This window comes from Chamaea fasciata, unplaced genomic scaffold (genome assembly GCF_029207755.1).
Source record: "Chamaea fasciata isolate MVZ Bird 193981 ecotype frontalis unplaced genomic scaffold, bChaFas1.0.hap1 SCAF_1, whole genome shotgun sequence".
Lineage (NCBI taxonomy): Eukaryota > Metazoa > Chordata > Aves > Passeriformes > Sylviidae > Chamaea > Chamaea fasciata.
Genome location: NW_027094086.1, coordinates 56,267,181 through 56,291,452, shown reverse-complemented (window position 1 = coordinate 56,291,452; position 24,272 = coordinate 56,267,181). Strand labels below are relative to the sequence as shown.

General features: G+C 34.7%; 1 protein-coding gene across 5 annotated transcripts in view; it reads right to left on the bottom strand.

Annotated features, from left to right (window-relative positions):
• CCDC102B (coiled-coil domain containing 102B) overlaps nucleotides 1-24,272 on the bottom strand; it is a 138,699-nt gene that overhangs the window by 81,690 nt on the left and 32,737 nt on the right. Inside the window, exons 6-8 of one of the 5 annotated variants that reach the window (XM_066184274.1) lie at nucleotides 15,134-15,238; nucleotides 13,222-13,321; nucleotides 12,007-12,041 (exon numbers count right to left, since the gene is read on the bottom strand). The exons of 1 other annotated variant lie outside the window; for it this stretch is intronic. In XM_066184274.1, the coding sequence (XP_066040371.1) occupies nucleotides 12,022-12,041; nucleotides 13,222-13,321; nucleotides 15,134-15,238 (225 nt within the window). In that variant the 3' untranslated portion in view covers nucleotides 12,007-12,021. Of the gene's footprint in view, nucleotides 1-9,291; nucleotides 11,149-11,174; nucleotides 11,495-12,006; nucleotides 12,042-13,221; nucleotides 13,322-15,133; nucleotides 15,239-24,272 lie in introns of those variants that run through there. 3 more of the 5 variants (XM_066184264.1, XM_066184290.1, XM_066184283.1) reach the window with 3 other exon arrangements.

Below are 24,272 nucleotides of genomic sequence, written 5' to 3'. Positions count from 1 at the left end.
GTTTAAAAATAAGAAAAATACAAATTTATATCTTTTGTACACAGTTCAAAGGTAGATAGGAAATACTGCAGCCTACATGCACATCCAAACTGGACTCTATCAGCCTGTTTTACTAGTCCAAATCCACAGCTCAGTAGTTTACACCCTGACCACTCATTTAATTTAAGATACTGAATATCTTAATTTATAATAATTATTGAGTTAAAAGAAAAATACATCAGGTAGACAAGTGATTGCATAGTATCTATTTTCATGTTCATAAATAGCATCTGTAAAGGCTGTTATTATGTTGATTCACTGCTTGAAGGTATAAGAAAGTTGAGTTCACATCAATGTGCCTGAGTTTTGGAACATGCCATAAACTGGATGGTTCACAATTTTCCTAAGAATCTAAACAACTACAAAAGATTCTTGTTTCTATTTCTATTATTAGCATTTATAAAACCAAACTATATTTTCTGTACTGGTCTGTATTGGGACCAGAATCATTTAATATCTTCATTAATGACAAAGATGAAGGAATTGAGTGCACCCTCAGCAAATTTGCAGATGACACTAAGCTGAGTGGTGCAGTTAAAACCACCTGAAGGACGAGATGCCATTCAGAGTGACCTGGACAAGCTCAAGAAGTGGGACAACACAAATCTCATGATTTAACATGACCAAGAGCAAGGGGCTGCACCTGGGTCAGGACAACCCCCACTATCAACACAGCTGAGGAATGAACAGATTGAGAACAGTCCTGTGAGAAGGACTTGGGACTGCTGATGGGTGAGAAGGTGGACATGGCCCAGCCATGTGTTTTTTCAGACCAGAAAGCCAGAAGTGTCCTGGGCTGCATCCAAAGCAGTGTGGGCAGCAGAGCAAGGGAAGGAATTCTGTCCATCTGCCCCACCTGGAACCCTGAATCCAGCTCTGGGGTATTCAGTACAAAAAGACATGAACCTGCTGGAGTGAGTCCAGAGGGGCCACCAAGTTGATTAGAGGAAAGGAGCACTTCTCCTGTGAGGAAAAGCTGAGAGAATAGTGTTTGTTTAACTTGGAAAAGAGAAGGCTTTGGGGTGACCTAATTGTAACCTCACAGTACCTGAAGGGAGCCTGCAAGAAAAATGGACAGGGACTTTTTACCTGGATGTGTAGTGACAAGAGGAAATGCCTTCAGAATGAAAGAAGATAGGTTTACATTAGATATTATGAAGAAATTCTTTACTGTGGCAGTGATGAGGCACAGGAACAGTTTGCCCAGAGAAGTTGTGGAGGTCCCATCCTTGGAAGTGCTCAAAGCCAGGACGGACGGACCTCTAAACAAACTGGTCTATTGGAAATTGTCCCTGCACATGGCAGTGGGGTTGGAACTAAATTGTCTTAAAGGCCCCTTCCACCGTAAACCATTTTATGATTCTCTATTATTCTATATATGGAATTCCATATACTTAGGAGTATGTAAAATAGCTATATTTTTTAAATTGCTTTGTCATTCATATCAATGTTTTAGGTTAAAAAAAATCCTAAATTTTGTTCCCTCCTTGTCTCACCCATCTTCAGAAAAGTTATTTTTACCTTCTGTGCAGGCATGATTCTAACCCCAAAGAAGTTAATTTAAAATACAATATGCGGTTAAAACACACCGGCTAACAATTCTCTCATTTTTATGAAACAGCCCAAAGTGCAATGTGATTTCAATCCAAAGATGTTTGCAATCATTTTTAGGGCTGTGTGATTTAAAAGCATAATTCCATTTTCTTCTTCTTGGCTCAAAGGAGCCCCAAATAAGTAAAAAGTTTTATTGTGTCTAGTTTTGTATGACCATTTATAGAAGTAATGACAAGTGATCCTAACATAATTAGTTTAATTTTTATTTCCTTTTCAGGATAAGGAAAAGACATTAATGTCTTGTATTTAAACATTTAAATTTAGAGAAAACAAAGAACAAGCAAAATTTTGGCTTACAAGATTGAATACCAGTATTTTTTAAAACTCCTTTTTAAATATTACGTTATTTTGATTATAAATATTTTGTTGGGTTTTTTTAAATCAATTGATTCTATTTTATTTTTTCAGTATGTGAACACATCTTTATAGTAGACAAAACACAAATGCATAGTATAAAGATACCTATCTAGAAAATTATAAAAAATTATATAGAAAATACTTTATTATTCCAAAGTACTGTACGCAAGTTAGGGAATCATGTCCAAGATTTAGAGACAAATCTTGTTTTCATTACAAAGAAAAAAGAGAGTTGTTTGGGTTTCCCTTCCCCCCCCCCCCCATATGAGGAATAAGAAGAATTTGAAGAAGTATTTCTAGACATTTCTCCTCATAAGCTCCAGTTTTCACAACTTCTGTTTGATTGGCGTGTGACCTTCAGCATTCCAAAGTGTAAAACTTCTGCTTCATGCACATGATCCTGATTGGTTCTTATGAAATTTAATATAGGCATATCCTGAAGCATTTGATTTAACATTTCTGTGCAAGTTGCATCCACTGTTCAGTGAAATTAACTTATCTGCATTTAGAAGCTAGTAAGCACCACACACTCGGAAAGGTCTCCTTGAAAACCTCTTGTGGCTTGTCGTCATGTATTTGGGTCACTAGTAATAAATTCTTTATAAATAAATTAGAGGCTAAATTTCATGACCTGAAATATTTCAGAAAAATAAGCACTTGGAAAAAAATAATTTCTTCTTGGATAAGAACTAACTAATATAGTGAAAAAAATATTAGAAATTCAGAAAATGTCTTTCTAATCCTTTGTTACCTAATCAATTAGTAGCAGAATACTAAACTGTAGCACAATGGTATCAGGGAAAATAATTTCCTTAATATTTCTCTCTTCCTATTTCAGGGAATGCATACATTCATCAAAAAAAAAACCCCATAAGTATTCAAGGCTTTTTATTATCTTCACTATTCTTCATCTTACAGTGTGAACACCACAATTTTTTTCTATTATTGAAGTTTTTATTACGTCTTGATGGAAAAAAATTGAACAGTTTATAAGCTACAAGTTTTTTGTAGAGTGTTGTGAAAACAGAAAAGAGTCAAATCTAGTTTTGTTGAGAACTAAAAAATTTTAAAAAGTCTCATTAATTTACTCTAGGACCTTATGTTCTTTCTCTTTATAGCACATTTTCCTAAAATTTTGGATTTTTTGAGTTGGTATTTTATAATCATAAAGATTATTCTTGTATATAAAATAAAATAATTTATTTATTAGACTTAAGAAGTCCCAGTAAGGTCAATGGAAATAAAGTTCACTCTCAGCACAACCATCAGTTTCTGAAACAAACAGAAACATCAATAGCTTTCTACACCTAATCAATGCAGACAGATTGATTTTTCAGAAGGCAGACTATTATGTATGTATTATGTATGTCTGAGTATCATGACCTTTCAGATTTTACCAACAATATTCTTCATGTAAATTGATCTGCCTTATACCATGGGAGCCAGGGATGCAGAACTGCCAAAAGCATTCACTTCCACTTAGTTAGCTGGAAATATCACGAAAAAGCACCTTCTTCAATCATGATGTGTCGTGTGATGAGTTGTAAATGTCTAAGACAATTCAGAACTGCAGATACCTTTACACCTAGTGATCATAAAACCACAAGAGTGTGAATGTAGAGTAATTGATTTAAACTTATCAGTTCTAGGCCATTAGACTTGGTAAAAGGTATTTCCACTCAACTATACAGGAGCCCATTACAGTCATTTCCATGTGAAGGTCAGAAATCACCAGTGTTGACCTTCAACATGGCATAAAAGTTATTAATTGATTAGTTTACCAGAACAGCAAACAACCACAAAACAATAACAAAAAACCAAAAACACACAAAAAATACCCCAAAAAGAAACCACCAAAAGAAACCAAACAAAAAAACCCATCCTCAAATAAACTGAAAAAACAAAACAAACCAACCAACCAAACAAAAAAAACAAAAACAAAAACAAAATCAAAAAAAAAAAAAAAAAAAAGAACAAAGAAAAAACCATAAAAAAATAAAACCAGAAAAATCCCTCACATTTAATCAATCTGAACAGAAGAAACTTAATATTTTGGTGAATTAGGCTGGGGTGAAGCTATTTGTCTTCAACAGTTTTATAGCCTCTTAGCCAAGTTCTAATTCAGATGCAGTCATTTGGGGGCTGTGGGGCTCTAAGGCCAGAGGCTGGGTTCCATGGGCTTTGGGCCAATTTAGAGATAGAATAGCTGAGGGCATGCCCCTGCTCCCCTTTTAGAAAGGACCTTAAATAACACTTGGACAAAATGCTCTGCTGAAAATCAAAACTGCTGCTTATCTCCTGGCTTTGCTTCCCTTGGGGAACGGGTGCCCCTCTGACATGTTGGAGTAGAGGTTAACATACTGGTTTTGATGCTGACACCAGAATTGGAGTAGTGCAACACAAGAGGAATTCTGGATTTTAAATACTTACAGCCATTACATATCTATACAACACTGGCAAAAAAAAGCAGTCTCCATGGGCTAATCATTTGCAAAATTACAAGGACCTCTTGGAAAACTCTAGGATAGAAAAATGTTTTCTAAGATAACATTTGTAAGGGTTTCTACAGCCTGCTTAAGCAAGGTATACAACAGTGTATTAAATAATGCATACCACCTGGCACAAAAAAAATTGCATCTTCCAACATGGTTGCAACTCATTTGTATTACACATTTGGTAATGTGAAAATAAATACCCTTGGTAAGATGTATGGCTGGAAGTAAGGATTTATAATGGTATCTAAGAGTTCCTGCTAAATGAATTCATGATTGATATTTCTGCTTGTGCATAATAGGTAAAATAATGTTAAGGATAATTTATTTTTCTTTGCAATTATGTTAGGTCTCAATACAGCTTGAGAATGCCTTGAAATACTTTTTTAACATATTCACTTCCCAACTACAATTAAACGAAATACTAGAAATATTAGATGCTATTCCCTTACTAAAAAAATTAAGAATTTTCTTTCACAATGTTTTTGCAGTAAGAAGGGCAGTTTTAGACTACAACAAAAGAACATCTTTAGCACCATCAAGTACAAATAAAATTCTGGTCAAAAAATCTTAAAAAAAAAAAAAGAAAAGAAAAAGAAAGAAAATGGAACAAAGGGATTTTGCCTTTAGGTAGAGAAATAACTTTGGTTATCTTGCATAAACTATTATTTTCCTTCAACACAAATTTCCTGGAACCAAAAAAGACAGAGAGGTCAATATTCCTAAACTGAGAAAAGCAAAGCATATGGGAAGAGACGAGCTCAGACAAGAGGTGTTCAGATCCATAGAGAAGTATTTCTGCCATTAGGGGACTCTCTGTCTCCAATGTGCATAAGTGTTGTTTTTGAGAAGTTGAATCTTGACAAAATTACCTTAAATAATAACAAAATAAAACCTGTTATCTCAGTTCTTTTCTATGACACAAGACTAAAATTTTATGAAATTCCTAAGCCTCACAGTATTGAACTCCTTGTTGGTAGTTTTTTTGTTTGTTTGGGGTTTTTTGTTTTTGTTTGTTTGTTGGTTTGGTTTTTTTTTTTTTTTTGTTTGTTTGTGTTTTGTGTTTTGTTTTGTGTTTTGTTTTGTTTAATAAGGTCTAATGAAGAAATACCAGACTATTTCCAATTAGATTTAAATTACTCCTCTCACATAGTCATAGAATCATAGATTGGTTTGGGTTGGAAGGTACCTTAAACATCATGTGATTCCAAACCTCTGTCATAGGCAGGGACATCCTTCACTAGACCAGGTTGCTCAGAGCCCCACCCAATCTGGCCTTGAACACCTCTGGGGATGGGGCAACCACAGCTTCTCTGGGCAACCTGCACCGGTGCCTTGCCACCCTCAAAATAAAGAATTGCTTCCTAATATCTAATCCAATCCTACTCTCTTCCAGTTTGAAGCCATTCCACTTTTTTTCTGTCACACACACCCTTGTAGATAGTCCCTTCCTATCTTTCTTATAGGCCCACCTTAGATACTGGAAGGCTGTAACCCCTGAGCATACACTTTTCCAGCTCTGACCAAACTCAGTTCTCTCAGCCATGCCTCATAGAAAAGGAACTCTATCCCTTTGATCATCTTCATGGCTTGCCCTGAACTTGCTCCAACAGGTCAACGTCTTTTTTGTATTGAGGACCCCAGAGCTGGATGTAACACTCCAGGTAGGGTCTCACCAGAACAGAGCAGAGGGACAGAATCCCCTCCCTCCCCTGCTGCCCACGCTGCTTTGGATGCAGCCCAGGACACTTTTGGCTTTCTGGGATGCAAGAGCAGACGGCTGGATCATGTCCAACCTCTCACCCACCAGCACTCCCAAGTCCTTCTCACAGGACTGTTCTCAATCTGTTCATCCCCCAGCCTGTGTTGATACCAGGGGTTGTCCTGACCCAGGTGCAGCTCCTTGCGCCTGGTCTTGTTAAATCTCATGAGATATGCGCTTTTTGAGCTGGGAATACTGGAAGAAATAAATAAAGGAGGAAGAGATAAGTAAGAGAGGTAGGGAGGAAGAGAGGGAGCAAGGGAGGGATGAAAAGAAGGAAAAGGAAAGAAAGAAGGAATAAGAAATATAATGAAGGTTTAAATACAGATAAATCTTTACACAAACTTGGCTAAAAGGGTTAGAAAGTGAGAGGTCAGATCAGGCACAACTGAGCCATGATCTTTTCAGTGAACATAATAACCCAAGACAGCTGTTCTGAAAGCAACAGGCTATGCATAGCACAACAAGGCAAAGCACAAGATATTCCAAACATCTACTGCTGATTGTTTAAAGAACGGAAATTTCCAAATGACAAAAATGTTCAAATCCATGAGCACGCATTTTTAAGAGAGATACTGCTGAAGAAAAATTCCTTTTGTTCTTTTTCCAAGACTGTTAAAAACATCCTAAATTGAAGGCTGAATTAGCCTCTCCTTACTTTCTAATTTTTTTAAGCTTTCTTAAAACGTAATTTGAATAACAGAATATCCTGAGTTAGAAGGCCCCCACAAAGAGAAGTCCAAGTCCTTTTCCTGCAACAAGGGAATTTGAAAGTCTGCTACTTCAAAAAAGTTTAAATTTAATCAGAGGAAATATTCTAAGATATTCAGTAATTGTACAAGGTACTCAAATATTTCACACAGGGCCAAAATTTCTATATAACTGAAAAGATTAATCACTGATTAATCAGATTTGACAGGCTGAATTCAAAGGAATGAAACTTGAACAGGGCATTGGTACACTTGGGCACACATTTTCCCCTTTACCAAATGACAACTTAATCATGAGATAAGAGAAAATAAAATAAACAAGTAAAATTCCTGACTTTCTATCAACAGCAATAATATTAAGAAAATATTTTAGTAATTAATAAAATGGGGGAAAAAGATAATTAAAGATAAGAATTTTATCTTAGTATAGATTTTGGGAGCAATCTGAAAACATATTCAAGTCTGAGAATAGAGCAGAAGAAAGTTAAATCATTTTCTCATACATATATTCTGGGGTAGGGTTAAGATAAAATATTATATCACATTAATAGTGTAACTATCTTTTTACAAGGGGGGAAAATAGATCTTAAAATCTGGCAGTACTTTAATAAAGGTAACTAAGAGAGGCCAAATAGGATATAAGGAAAAACTTGCAGAAATTATAAAAACTATTATTAATCCTTTTTCTAACAAATCAACAGCAATAAGCCTCATAGTTTATTGACAATTACATGAACAATAAAAAAAATTAAGGAAACAAGAAAGCTACTTGGGTTTGCTCTGTATTCACACAGGAGCATGGAAATAATTAATTCTGTGCCCATATTTTATATATATATGGGTTACATCAGAGGATCTGTCTCAAACTGAACATTGTCATAAATCAAGGAGACAAAATGGGTAGTTAAAAAGTCCTGGGACTTGATACCAGATATTAAAGAATTCAAAAAGCCTAGAAAACAGCTAACACAAGGACAATTTTTAAAATGCTTCAAGAGGGCATAAAAAAGCCCAGAAAGAACTGATATTGAAATCCTTAATAACAAATCTGATGAGGTATTGTCAAATATGATTTATTGAAGAAGAATCAAAACAGTTTTTTATTCAAAGAATTTTAAGTGTTAGTAACTTATGCCAGTTTCTGAATGAATCAATAAATTGACTCTGCTAAATCAGAGGTCTAGGCAGGCCTTAAAATGGCATTTAAGAAAGGTCATCTACAGTCATTCTTAGAGAAACTTAGCTGACATAAAAAAAGACCCTTATAGACAGGAATACCTAGTTACTAAATTAGGAAAAAATAACTGGGAAGGGAAAGAAGAGAGGAATAATTGAGCAGTTTCCATGGTGTTGGAAGATCACATGAGTGATGGTATGAAGAAAGAGGGAATTGCATTAATTTTGTGTTTCAGTATCATGAAAATGTAAAAGTAAATGTAAAGCAAACAGTGTAAATGTTTTACTAAAGTGCAGCTGAATTTATAATTTTTTCATGACAAGGCGTAGTGAATGTTAAAAATTTACATGTGTTCAAAAATATTTTTTAAAAATTACAAAAAAAAAAAAATCCAATAAAAGTATTAGAGTTGAAAAACACTAACCTCATTCTGGAAATTTCCAAGACATGAATTGCTAAGAAGCCACGACAGTTCTCTCAGACAGTATTCCTGTGCTGGTCTAAGTATTCTATACCTGCCCATTTTGGTCAGTGTCAGAAATGGGATATAGGACTAGATGAACTTTTATTCCCATGGCATGCAAATACTCTCATGCCACTCTGCAAAAATAAAAAAAAATGTAACTGGCTGTTTTAAAGCAAGCATTCCCAACTGACTGGAAAAAACAGGGAGGGAGGTGGTGCAATAGAGTTGGGAAACTACAGAACAATACTAAATATGTATCCTTAAGTGAAATAAAAATATTTCGCTAAAAAGAAAGAATACAATATTGAATAGCTAATTACACACATGCATCAAAAAAGCGTATAGCTTTTCTGGTTTCCATCATCACAATAAAATGTGTAATTAAAAAAATATTTATAAGATATTTGAAAAATGTATCATTACAATTTAGAGGCCCATTCAAGAAGTCAGAAAATAGGTGATAAAATAATAAAGTTAAACAAAAAATTTGAAGAATATTAATGTTCTTAAAACTATAGCACTAGTCAGATGCAAATGAGAGATTAGTTTTTAAACCTCTTCTTGGACTTTCATCTTTTCTTGTCAGGAATTCTGAATTAAATATCTTTGAAACTGGAAACAAATTGGTGAGAAAATTACAATACTGAGTGTTGATCCATAAGAGTTTTTAATCTAGTAATTTTTTCCCTTTCTTTTATTAAACATCAGTATAATTTGCTAGAGCAAACATATCTGTAAAACTTTTTATTAGTTTTAGCTCTACAGTTTCGTCAATTTTCTAAGGAATTGAAATGAGCATTTCAACAGAAAGTAATTAGAAAACAAACATATAAAACCAACTGTACTATATGTAGTAATTCTGAAATCATATATTGTGTTTTAGAAATCCATTAAGGGAGCAAATTGTGCAGCCTGTACTGTTTTATCATTGCAACAACCAGCCCCAGTGGCTTTTGTTGAAACAAATACACTTCTCCCCTGGATGAACAGTGCTAGATGAATATCAAAGGGTCTAACAATATTACCATAATTACATCTCCTCTTGAGTTTTGTTCTGATGGAAGATAAAAAAATATATAAAATACTCAGTCCAAGAGATCTGTGACACAAAACCAGCAATGAAACACATGGCAATAATATAAGCCCTTAGTATTCAAATTTCTCTTTTATCATCCAGGCAAATTATAAAACTCCTCCTCTGCACTGTGATGCCTTCTCCAAACACATCTGGCACTCTGCTGGCATTCAGAGTGTGCAGACAGATCACTGCTAATACTCTCTGAATGTGCTCACTGTTGACAAGGAAGCTTTTTGCAACTCCTCTTGCATTAGGCCCTGAATCACACCCCTAATTCAGCACAGCAGAAATGGGTAAACAGACCAGAGCAGCAAATATTGAGCCCCACACAACAACACAGGAGTCATGATTTTCCCTGCTCCTGTGGCCCTCAATCCACACATGCCCTAAGGCCATCCCAAAAACTGTCAACACCCCAGACATATCCACACTCTCAGGGCTTAGAGTAGGGACGGTTAATACCTGAAGCAGAACTTCCCACATGGCTTCCTTTAGAAGGAATTAATGTGCACAAAATCTCTCCAAATTAACGCAATACCAGTTCAAGCAGGGATGATGAAAGAGTTTGCCTACAAGCCACATTTTGTCTTTTGACCAAAATGTAAAGGTATGTTTATGCAGCTGCAGCAATTTTCATCTTGCTCCATTTATTTTTCTCAACCACTTCATAAATTTGATTTCTCAACTGTACTTGCAAAAACTGTTCTAATTAATAACTTGTGATACATTTCTGTAGAGCTCAGAGTAATAAGGCTGTCTCTCATCAAAAGTGTGCTACTGCAGTGGTCTAGCCTTTATTAAAAAATAAATCTGGAAGAGAGTACAGTTGTGTTATAACATCTTCTTTAGAGATGTGCAGAGACAGATGATTTTTATTTTTGAATTTTTGTTAATTAGACTTTTCTAAATCTTAATAAAAAAACAACATAATGTTTGAACTTTTGTTTCTTATTCAATTAAAAAGATAGACTTAGGGAGCAGCAATTTAGTCTTATAACTTTTACTAGTTTTCTTTTGTTTTTTGTTTTTTTTTTTTTTTTTTAGTTAAAGTAAGGAAGAATGTCATTCACATTGTACCTATTCCCACACCAAAACTTTGTATCCATAAAAATTAGAGTTTACACGGTGATACTGTTAGGAAGACTTCATGGCTACAGTAGACTAATTATTTCCTGCATAGAATAAAACCACCATTAAATACCTCATATAATCAGGAAGAAAAAATACTCCTTTCAGTTCTAAGGGATGAAAGGAAAGGGTCTAAGGGAAAGGAGACAGTGGATAATGTTCCTATATTTTCAAAATACAAAGAAAACTAGCCTCATTGAAGTTGCATCAAAAAAAGTAATGCTTGCCTGTGAAATGTTAGGAACACACCCACCTCTGACCCTATGATGGGATGACCTTGGCTGAATTCCAGATTCCCTCCCAGCTGCTGTCTCACACCTGTCCTCTACAGGATGGGAGTGGAAAGGAAAATAGAAGGTTTCATGGATTGAGATAAATACACTTGACTAGGGAAAATTAAATATATTACCAGTTAAAAATAGAGTAGGATGGTTAAAAACAAAGACAAAACTAAAATTGTCTTCTTTCTCAGGCTCAACACCATTTCTTTACCTATTTTCTCCACTACCTCTTCCCTCTATACCCAGAAGGGGAATGTCAGGATATGGGTCAATCCACAACAGCTTCTCTGTGCTTCTCCTTCCTCCTCATGCTGTTCCCCTGTATCAGAGTGAGGGGTGTCACTCCCATGGGATACAATCCTTCATGAACTGCTCAAGCATGGCTTCTTCCTGCAGGCCACAGTCCAGTGAAGTTTGTTAGAATGTAAACTTAAAGTAAAAATCAGTTTATGCATCCAAGAGTTCTACAGTTCAATATTCAAGTCCACTGCAAAACATATTCCATTAATTTAATATTTCATTGCCAGCTATTTACTATAATCATAAGAGATACTACAAAAGAATGGTTACTATTCCTCAAAATTATTTTATAATTTTTTTTTCAAGATCATATTCACAGATGAAAGAGAAAATATTTTTTCCATACACATTGTGTTTTGGGTGTTAATTTATACCATCAACAAGGTGGTTTTTTCTTCATGTTATTGGTTCCTAGATGAACCAGTTAGATCCATTTAATATTTGTTACCATGATATTAGTCAAATAATGTATCTATTAATTTAAATGGTATTTCTCATTTCAAGAACTATAATCAATAAAACCACACAGTAACAATGTCTGATCCCAATTCTTTCATCAATTCTGCTCATCTTGTACAACAGAAGTTAACCCTTTAAAAACTGCATGTGGAAACATTTTAAACCAACATACTGCCAGCTAAGAATAATATTAAGGACCCACACTTTTTGAAAGGCATAATTAATATTAAATTTTATGCTCATGGTTTACTACTATGAGTGGCTAGAGATTGTACAAATTCTATGTCCTATGGAGGTATGTATACATATTAAAGAGCAAGATAACTGTCAACATTAAATCATGTAGACAAGGATGTAAGGATTTTAATTTCTGTGTATTAATACCATGTTTTTAATACTACTAAAACTGCTACTAAACAAAAACTGTTGCCTTTTTTTGCTGAAACCCTCTACAAGTATGAATCAGCCATGTATCAAATAATAATACTGAATATTGTTTTAAACAACTACAATGGATGCTCCAAATAATCTCACAAATACAGGTTTTGGAAAAAAGCAGGATACTAGGCAGAACTGTTTTAGCTTTGGGATTCATTCTATAAAAAAATACCTATATGTCTTGTGTCTACTTTCTAAATAAAGCCATAATCATACAGATCAAGATGTACAAAGACCTTTAAATAGTTGTGGTTTCAATTTTTGCTGACCAAGACATCTAACCATCAACCACATTAAAGGAGTCATTCTTTTTAACTTCTCTAACCCTGCTTATAATGTTATTTTATTTGAACTTGAGGCTACCATCCCAGAAATAAAAGGGTCTTGAACCAGAAGTCAAAGCAATCATTTTCAGGTTATTTATAGTATTAGAGAAAATCAGAAACAGTCTCAGAATTTGGCAAGGTTCAATAGTGACATTAGGATGTGTCTACAAAGGAGTAGACAGGTTCCATCTCAATTGAGTTAGGCTAGAATCCTTGAAAAAGAAACTCTTTCCTTTCTTAACACCTATTTTGCATTTAGTGGCAGCGGCAAGGTTAAGAAATATGCCAACTAACTTTACAAACCACTGCCTTCTCCACATATGGCTGACCAGGTCTCCCATGCCTTGACTGTCTTGGAGATAATTTGTTGAAAGAGTAATTTTCCTAATAAGTGTTTCCATACTTTTTCTAGCTGTGAAGGATTAATTTTCTCATTAAGAGTTTGCCACAGAATTTTAACCCTATTGATCTTTAATTTTACTAATGTTGCCCATGGGTATTTGGTGTCACAGAAGACCATTTCTGGTGGTACCTCTGGCTCTCTGCAGCCAGAGGCCAGGAGCCTGGACACAGTGAGAAGAATGTTTAGGATACTGTGGCAGACTCTGGCAAGGATATCTGGCTGGAAATGCTGCTGAAGACTAGAAGACAGCTCGACGTTGGGGATGATGCACCACAGGGCATGGTTCCCAGGCTAAAATGGAGAAACACAGCATGTGCTCAATTCACAGCTCTGGAGGGAAAATGCTCCTATCGAGGTCTTGCCGTCTGCCTCTGAGGCTGAGGCAGGCAGAGGCAATATCCTTGCCTGTAGGTGGGATCAAGAAGATCTGTCATTAAACTGAAAGAAAGGGTCAACAAGAACCCTGTGAAATTAAGCAATGACAAAGTCCTACACCTGGGAAGGAAGAGTCCTTTGCAATGGCATGGTGATGTTTTTTCCCAAAGCAGCTGTTGCTTAGAGACTGGCTAGGCAGTCAGTCTGCTGGTGGTGTTGATTGCCTCTTCATCACTTCTTTTGAATTTTTTTCCCTTCTTTTCTCTTCTCCCCCTTTCCAGTTATTAATCTGTCTTTACCTCAATCCGCAAGTTTTTTTTCTCAATTTTGCCCCTCCAATTCTGTCCCCCAACCCACAGCTGGGGAATGAATGAGGCTGGGTGGGAGCTTAACTGCCAGCTGTGGTCAAGCCATCACAAACCCATTGCCCACAGTAGGCCATGCAGTCCTGGATGTTTTTGAGACCTCACTGGACAAAACCTTGAATAACTCAGTCTGACCTGGGAGCTGATCTTGCTTTGAGCAGGAGGTAGGACTGAAGACCTCATGAGGTCCATTCCAGTCTGACCTGTCCTGTGATTCCATGTTTTGCAGTTATTGCAAATCAAATATAGGAGTGCTTTACTAACAGAGAGAGCTGATACTAACAGAGAGAGCTGGTCACAGATATCTAATGGTCTATGCAACTGTTTTCTAAAAAGAAAACCAAATAAACCATTGTTTTTATGTAAGGTATTTTAGAAAGTAGGCTTATATGCATGAGTTTCCATTTGCTATTACTTAGTCATGATGGAAACAGGAAAATCTTATGATTACATTTAACAGTAGACATCAAGTATAAAACCTCTCAGTCTTTCCCTAGTTACTAAATCCTAAATCTAGTTGCTTAGAATGTCATTATTCAACAGCAAATGCATGTAAATTAGATTAAATTATTTTTATTTAGGAAAATAAAAATACAAAAAGTTACTGTTTCTTACTCCCGAGCTCATAGCATCGGATATGTACATTTAAGTTGGTGGGTTTGGTGGCGTTTTCGCTTTCTCTTTTTAGAACTTTGAGAGTCTCAATGAAAGTTGGAACCTTCTGGATTACTATGTAGTTATCAGTGTACAAAACCATAAAATAAAGGCTAAGAGCCTCTGAATAAATTATCAAGTCATTTTTAGCAGGACAATAAATGAGCAGATCTTTGGAGGTACACAAAAATAAGGAATAGGCGCTTCCTTCAGTTTTCCCTCTCCTAAGAAGAGATTTGACGTTCAACAAGACAGGGAAATGATTTGTCTCACAGTATTTTTTTGCTTTGACCTTCATCAGAACTCTGTAGCTTGCAAAGCTTACTTAACCTCTCCTGTTTCTTTCCTAGTCTTGTTATAGTTGTCATTTCTCCCTACTTCTTTTAAAAGTGAACAGATACTATTTTCTGTTTCTGTACCCTACAGAAATTCTAAGCCACTGAGGTCTAATTATTCAGGTCTGGGATGCAGTAAGGGCTGCTTTGTCTTGTATAAACTTTGCTTTAGATTTTAGGGACACTTTTTGACATTTTGAGACAGTAATTTTGGGTCTGAATACTCCCCAAATAATCCAACTAAGTAATATTACTAAACTAAGTAAAAAAAAGCTCATTTTTAACTAAAGCCCATTTTGTGCATTTTAATGATGTCAACTCAATTTATTTAGTGTTGCTTCATTTTTTTTTTTCATCTCCTGAATTTCTTTTACCTGCATTTTTAGTTTTCTGGTTTCTTCTTCCAAACTTTGTTTTTCTGCTTCTAGTCGCTCTCTCTTTCCCCATTCAGAGGCATTCTTGCACTGCATTCTTTCCAGCTAGGAAGGTTGAGAATAGAAGGAAGAATAACCAAAAAAGAAAAAGGTAAAGAGGAATAATCTGATTAAAACACCCTGATTTTCACTGGGTGAGGCTAATGGCTTCACTTCAGAGACAGGTGGGCACCTTGGAAATCAGCCCAAGGTGTAAGTTTCCCATGTTTCATAAAGGTAAATATTTGAATTTGAAACGAAAATAACTGAGACAGTAAATTTTTCATCAAATGTACCTTCAAAAAAGTAAAGCATAGATAATTTTTTTATACAGTAACTGGTAAAAAAAAAATCTTATTCTTTTTCCTGCAATTTATGGAAAAATAGTATTAAAAAAAAATAAAATTATTTAAGTAACACTGAGACTAATTTTGGTTTGACAATGTCAAAGTTCACTTTTTATTCTCCAAAAGACAAAAAAATCAGCATGTTTTTATTCTGTTTACAATTTAGAAGGATTGCAATAAATGTTCCTTAAACTGAAGAAGTTCTAAAGTATATCTTCAGTACTACATAAGGTTATTCTCATAATCAGAGGAAAGATTTTTAAGTTTTCATGCTAATATTTTTCTTCTGGTAAGGATTAATAGCCTTAAGAGAAAATATTATTATTTATGCCCAATGCTGTAACCTTATTTTAGGATAATTTTATGAATTTGTTCATCAAACCTGCATATAGGGTGAATTAAATATATCAACAAAAAGACACATTACTAAGGCATACAGAGTAATTATCAAAGAATTGATTTATTTTTCAGGGGCAACTACACAGAGGTTTTTAAGGCTGCATTAAATACTTCTCAGACTTCAAATGAAAAAATGGTAAAGTGAATTTATGTTTATAACACAAACCAGGTACTTATCAGGTACTAATGGAAATTTATCAGAAGATTATTATAGACAAGTACTTACTGTTAACAAGTTATTATTAACTGGTTCTTAACAGGAGATTAAAGGAGATTAACATATATTAAAAACTGTGAAAATAAAAGGTTCCAGTTCTTTTAATTGAAGTGAAGAAAAGAATTGCTAATATATTAAAAATAGCTCAAAATTTTAGGAACTTTTTACAATTGATGGTTTGATAAAAAATGGAAACTGAAAATACTGTGAGACACTTCTTCATTGAAGAAATAGAATATCTGTGCCAACAAGGCTTTAGAAAGAACCACAGAAGTGAACTTTTTCAGTTCTATTTGCTACTTTTATTCTAAAATCAATTCCTGGAAAATAATGAAAAGGTACTGAATGTAGAGCAAAGAGAATGAGCTGTAATAGTATAAAAGAAACAATTCTGATCCTGTGAATAGTAGCAATGTCATTATTTAGCTAAATCAAATTGCTAACTTGTCTGTCCCCACCTTATTTCTGAGTAAATAAAAACAATTAGAAACCAAATTAAGTTAATGAGGCTTATTCAGATTTTCAGAGGACAACAGAACTGATTGTTCCACTCTGCTCTGTATTGGTGTGGCCTCACCTTGAGCACTGTCTGCAGTTTTGGGCAGAGGTCATCCAACTATTAGAGCAGGTCCAGAGTGACAGACTGCAAGTTGATAACACCAACACACAAGTAAATGTTTGATGATCACATGTTCCTAATGAGATCTTCAAAATCTATCCACTGAATTTCTGTACAATAGTTGTAAATTAGGGAATCACATACCCCTATTTAGAAGCAAATATTATTTCTTCCCTGCCTAAATTCTTCAAGTTGTTTGAATATAGTCTACTGGACTACAATCACAAGCCCCATATGTTTTTCCTAAATAAATTTATTTTTAATTATTATTTATATTTATTATTTATGATAAATTTATTTTTTATTATTTTAATAATAAATATGCAGGCATATTTATTATTACAAGTATCCATGAAAGTTCCAGAACATGAGAAACCCTGTCTTCTTGCAAAGCACCTGCCAAAATACAGAGCTGAATTTCTAAGCCTGAAAGTTCACCTTTTCACAGTGCTGACACTAATCAATACAAATTCATTTTTGTCAGGCATCAAATAGAGAGAAATCACAAAACCATCCAAGGTTGAATTTCAGTCAAGAAATTAAGCAGAAGATTACTATCACACGAAGATCTGATGTCAAAGATAAATTTATTTACCTCCATCTGTAAAATTTCAATTCATTGGACCCAAGATGCAATTATGATAAATTTACATATTTAACAGTCCTGATTTCTGCTGGGATAGGAGTTCATTTACTTCCTAGTAGTCGGTAGAGTGCTATGTTCTGAATTTAGTATGAGAATAATGTTGATAACAGGGAGTTTTCATTGTTACTGAGCAGTGTTTACACTAAGTCAAGGTGTTTTAAGCTTCTTGCGCTGCCCTGTGAGCAAGGAGGCTCAGGCTGCACAAGAAGTTGGGAGTGGAAAGCTAACCCAAAGAAACCTCACGAATATTCCATTCTTTATGATGCTCTTGTGTGGAACTCCAGATGCTCATTTATAGGGAAAAGTGAAAGCTTAAAAAAAATTGCAGCATGTGAAAAAAACTTGAGATCTTTAATTTTCACATAGAATGTGAATATTTTCTCTCCATAATATATCTGTGCAGACTTGCACAGAATTTTACTTTTTTATAGGAAGACCAGAATAATGGTGGAAGTATAGAATGAGGTCAAGGTAGTGTCAATGAAGTGGATAATTGCAAAGGTGAATGGTGGAAATGAAGTACCACTGTACTGACCTTTAGAAACTGGATAATTATATCTTAGAGCTAACCTAGACTATTTTATGACTAACATGAAAGGCAGAACCTGAAAAAAACAGATGCAGACAAAGGAACTCCACCTTGTACAGTTCCTTAGCAGGAAAATCTTAATGCTCTTTATCAGTTTAAGGCAATATAACAGTGATTGAGGTTCCAAAAGTTTTATTGAAACAAGATTTTTCTCCTTCCCCTTAGTCAAGAAAAGAAAGAGTAGGATGAAGGGAAACAATTAAGGTGTAATGAATGTAAAAAGAAAGATGATGATGAAATAAAGCAGTCAACATGATTCCAGACAGAAAACAGAAGAAATTCCAAACACCCTTCAGCTATTTTTTTTTTTAGTGCAAAGATTTGTTAGCTTCCTATAAAACTTGGAAAAGGTAGGAAAGTGTATTTAGAGAATTATGAGAAAAGAAGTATTGGATAGAACACAAGCATAATGTTAAAAAAACTTTGTAGTTTTGATCTGATCTGACTTTACAATGATGTCAAAAATAAAAAATTGCCAATCCAACCAGAAATTCTCCCCATAAAAATTTTCTTCTACAAAACTGGAATTTTCTTTACCAAAAGCATGTTTTCTGAAAGATTATCTACATGTCTCAAATAAAAGCTGATTTGACTGAGAATAGAAAAGTTTTATTTATTTATTTATCTACTTGTTTTCCAATCTGAATCTTAAACAATCACAGGAAATCATTAACTTCTAATGCTATCTGTCTTTATAGTTGGAATCTACAGGAAAGCTGAATGAGGCCTACAGACTTATGATTCAGAGAGGCAACAATTCCTTTTTAAACTAGTGACCTCGGGCGGCCTCACTCACGTACAAATGTAAAATATCTGCTTCAGTTTGTGCAGACCAAAAATTAAAATTTAAAATCAATATGCTTTTTTTTGTCCTTAAAATGACTATGCAGGGCTTTTTTTTATGCACTGAAGCAAGATAAATGAACACATATTTTAAGAATTCTTGATATCCTCACTGTATTGTGCATAGAATGGTAATTTCCATTCATCTATGCTACAAATTATTCTACAGAATAATTTGCAAGAGTTATATTGAGCAAGAGGTATATTAAACTGAAAATTTACTAAGCCGTGGGTTGATTATGACTTAAGGACCATGGTACCCTCCTAATAAAGAAAATCTATTGAAATAACCCTAAATCTTCATAAAATTACAAGTAAATTTGATTCTTACCTACAGATTTCTTGCCTACAGTTATTCAGGAAAGTCAGCACAAGAAGCAAATTTCCCTTTTCTGTAACTCAGAAAGGAATACTGTCTCAAAAAATGTCATATCCAACAGTCTTTTCAAAGCCAGAGCCAAGAACTCAACAACTGTGCAGTTTTAGCAACCATCTTTCAAATTATTGCACATTGATAAGAAATGCAAGGAAGGAGAATCTGCTCTTTCACAGTAGTAGTTAATAAGATGTCATCAACTTCCAAAGTATTGAATGTGCTTCAGCTGCTAGAAGGAATGGCAAACATGCAGCTTTCTCAAATACGGCCCCTAGGTAGATTGGATCAAATGAGCTGAAACCAAACTCTGCCTGAAGATCAAGCAAACATCAAGCAAAAGCATCACATTCCTTCACTGAATTCACTGTGAACCATCATTACAATTTGTAACATAGTTGAACCTGGTCTGAAGATATTTTCTCAGTGGTCTAAAAGTAATGGTATCAAATGGTTAAAGACATCTCTCAGCACAACTGGGAGAAAAAAAATCTCCCCAAAAATTGTTGTAGAACCAGGAAAAAACTCATACAAGCCAGAAGCATCTTCAAAGAGGTACACAAGAGAAGAGAACAGTTATGTTGATAAATCGGATAAAACTTCCAGTTTTAATTCAGCAGTATCTACAGAACTTGGAAGATGACAGTGGTTCTACTCCACTGCTCACCTCCCTTGGAGAAAGGTGTAAGAGGAAGATGGGTTTCACACAGCAAGACAATCACACATAGAAAACAATTCCAGGAATCTTTGTTACTTGCAAAGTAACTCCTATTTTGTTGGGGTATAGGGGAAGGAGTCTGGTTTTTGGACTTTTTAGAAATTATTTTTTTTTAAATTTGTTTTGAGATTTCTACTGCTAGAAGTCTGTAAGAACATAAGCAAAACTGTCAAAGCTCCGAAGTTCTTAAAGAAAACTCATTAACTTTCCTGCTTCCAAGATTAGCACTGCTGTACTCAGGTGTGATGTTTGCTGGCGAGCAGAGTTATTGCTTGGAATGTGTGACACTGGGCAGTTTTGCAATGATTATTTCCTATGTCTGATATTTGCTAGAATTCTTTTCTTTTTTCATCTAAAAGGTGCAAAGAGTGCCAGATTTCAGAGCACTTCTTCCACAGGAAAGGGAAGACAAATGTTGGCTACCTTTTTGTTTGACAAATGCTTCAATACAGTAAAAAAATTTACCCTATTTTTTTTTATTGTATCCAAGTCTGCCAAGAACACCATTTAGTCCATCAGCAACTACACTAAAAGCTTGATAAATGTTATTGTGTCTGACAATATCTTGAGACACCAAGCCCTGCAAGAAATTGAACTTTTAAATGAATGCTTATATTCATAACAATGCCTAGCACCAGCATAATTGTTAATCAAATATTTCTTCCTCTTGGTTCTACTCAAATGCTTAAGCGTGCTGCAGGCTGATATCACTGCACAATGCTGACATTAAATGGAAAGCTGCTGATTTACCAGTATGCTTTTTCCTTTCCCCTTGTCTGCACACAGAAAAAACTCTTTTGTGTGTATGACTGATTTAACAGAACTGATTTATGCAAGAATATAAGTTGTTCATAGATATGTATAAAAGCTTTAAGCATGAAAATTTACAACAATAAGATATAATATATGCAGAGAGGCATAAATAAGTTCAAAAATAGGAGCATAGGTGGAGAAAATTACCTTTGATCTTACAGATCTTTCTTTCCATCTGAATCTGCCACTGCTTTTATGAGTTTCTTGTGAGTTCAATTTTGTATGGCCTATGTATTACATTAACACCTCCTGTTCAGGAGAATCTACTATTCTTTCAAGGAAAACACATTTTCTACCAATGTCTACCACAGAAAATTATCCATAATGCCTATCCAAAATTCTACTTTCACCAATTATTTGTAAATAATTGAATACTTCTGAGGAACTACCTTTACCTATCTAAACATTTGAGATCAGTTAAAAGAACACCAACACGTCATGCACTCATTTCTACTTGAAAATTATGAAGGTTTTTTTTGTTTGATCTCATTTTAAATAAGAGACATTTACATTTTTCATGTGGGAAAACTAAACAAGATGACTAAACAAATACTGGAAGTTTCTTGCAGTATCACAGAATGGATAAGGTAGGAAAGACTACAGTGGGCCATCTGGGCCAACATCCCTGCTCAAACAGGCTATGTTATCCTCTTCATTGTAATCCCAATTCATAACAAGATGGAGACTAGAGGAATGTCCAAACTATCAGTGTCTACCAAGCTGTAAAGTGCTGCTTATTTATTCAACATTTTCATGTGTCAAAAACAATTTGAAAATTATAATAAAAAAAGCTAAAACTAGAAAGGGCTGTTATAATGAAGATGTAAAAACAGATACTATAAATAAAGTATCTGATAACCATAAAATGTAAGAATAATTTTGTCAAATAGACATTCTTGTAGGGTTGCCAGAAAAGCATGAATGCTTGCATGAATATTTAAAAACAAATGAGAGTGTGATTGTTTTTTGTGTTCTACTATTTTGTGCCGTTCTACTATTCTCACTGTTCTACTGATATATAAGCCAATTATTAAACCATTTGTAAGCTATCTTGGAAACTAAGGGACTTTCATCCATTGCTTAGAACTAAATAATACAAAAATGCTGTTTTCATTTTTATAGCTAGGCAATATATCAAACATAGTCACATGTCCTGATCAGCCAAATCACTAATGCACATGAAAGATCAATCATGTTTTTTTTTTTTTATCTTCCAGCACTGAATTCAACAATCTGTAGTCCAAAATGCAAACCTCCTATGTTACCAGTCCATACAAATACCTGTTATATTTGTTATGAGTAAAGTGTATTTCAGCTAAGAGAAACACAGGAAAAAAAAAGATTCCTTCATTTTTCACTGGGAAATGTATACTTGATAATCATGAGAAGTAATGCACTTTCTATATGCAAATTTAATTAGTGAAAACAGTAAAAAAACCAAAAACTAAACATCAGCGTCTTCACCTACCTTTCAGATTAAAAGAGAGTATCAGCCTCATCTCAATGTTTATTCTTGATGCAGCTTTTTCTCATATTTGCTAATATAAATATATCAATATTTTACCACCATTTCTGGTTGGGGAGCCCCCACATTGTCCAAAAGGTACCAGGCCATATATTTGCATACCTCAAAATAAAATATTTGGGTGAGAACCGTTCCTCAGTTTTTACAATTATATTGATATTGTCTGAATTTTGAAGTAGCCTAGATAAAATCCCTGTGAGTACATTCTCTAGGTTGAAGTTGAAAATACTCTGGTTTAAGTCTCTTCCTGACTTTCTGGGTATCCTCTCAGAGATCATTGAGGGACTCATGGGAACCCTCTGAGATACTTGTGGGTGTCTGCTGCTGCCACATAAGGAACCATTGAAGTAACTGCCCCTTCACCACCAGAATCTGGTTTGCTGCATCTTGGACAGAATAAACGCCCTTGCAAGAAAAATGAAAACCTAGGTTTCTAAATAAGGAAAAAAAGATCTGAAATCTGTAATCTGCTCCTCCTTCTTTTTGAAAAAAACTGCCATAATAACTAGTGCCTTTTTTTTTTTTTTCCTATGGCTGGTTTAAGATTATCTCTCATTAAGTTACAAATATCTTATCTATCAAGATACTGGGAATTTTCCAGAATTTCCTTGAAATTCTCCTCTATACTCCCATAAGATGAATGTGGTACGTGAGAGCTACTTACTCATTGAAAAAAAAATTAATTACAATTAAATTACCAATAATAAATTGTCCATCAAGTCATTCTTACTTTAACACCTTTACTGTTGTTTAGAAAAAAATACTCATATTTTCTTAATTTAGATATACCCAAGCCACAGATAATTTCATTTAGACCTCATACCTATATCATAATATGAGCAACATTAGAAAGACTTTGTTTTCCATCTCTGTTCGGCACTAAGACCCTCACCTCTGGCCCACACCATAAAGGCCCTCACAGTACAGACCACTTGGCTGTCCTAACCTTCCCTGGACCACTCCAATTCTAGTCTCTCTCCAACAGCACCTCTAAGCATTCTCTTTTGCTCAACCCTAAGGCAAACTTTGGTCTCTGACTGGGGCAGCTCCAGAATTTCTGTCAGCATCACTCACAACTTCTCCTGCTCTGTATTTCCCATTTTAGCTGCAGTTCAGCTATATTCCCCTCCTATGTCTATGATTTGCTGTACTTCAAAAGTAATGCTCATGGTATAAAATGCACCAACAACTTCATCAAATGTAACTTACTCAGCTGCAACAAAAAGATGCCTCACTAGCTTACTTCAGTAATTTGACTCTACAAATTTACTAAATGCTTCCTTTCACTGTGGTCTTTCAGACTATCCAATATCAGCTTTCTATGTGGGTTCCTTTCTAGCCTACTTCATAGTAACTACTTCCAAGAGTTTTCCCAGTCTCTGGAAATTACCCATAAGTCAAATATTTTTCATTCTTTCCTGTACAAATCTGAAGAGCGTGGTTCTCAGAGTAATTCTTGACGCCAGAAATAAAAGCTGAAGCATTGGTTCCAACAGAATTCAAGTTTTATTCCCTCATCATTTTAATATTGGGCAAACTTTAAGTAGCCTTTGACTTGAAGGCTATATTTTTTAATAATGACAAAACCAGTCAGATTCAAGTGGTTTCTGTAGTTCCTGTAATTAGAAACAGAGACTGAATCAGAACTCATTTGAGTGCACTGGGCATCTTTTTGCAGCATACCTTTTACTGCAGGCTCTTCAAATTATCTTGTTGTTGATGCTGTGTTTAGCAAAATATTGGTGCTTAGATAATCATGACCTTACATAAAAATGGCATATACAAGATGTTGTTTGCTATATTCCTAAATGGAAATGATATTTGAGATGGGACTAACATGACTAAATTACCAAACTACTTTTCCTTTTTTGACTAGAGATGAATATAGTAATTAGAGTTCTAACCAAGATTAACCTAAACGAACATTATACAGAGGGTTAGATGAATTTAAAATGTTCTCTCATCTCATTCAAGGAAATAATTCACATTTCAGATAATCCCTTGGAGAAGA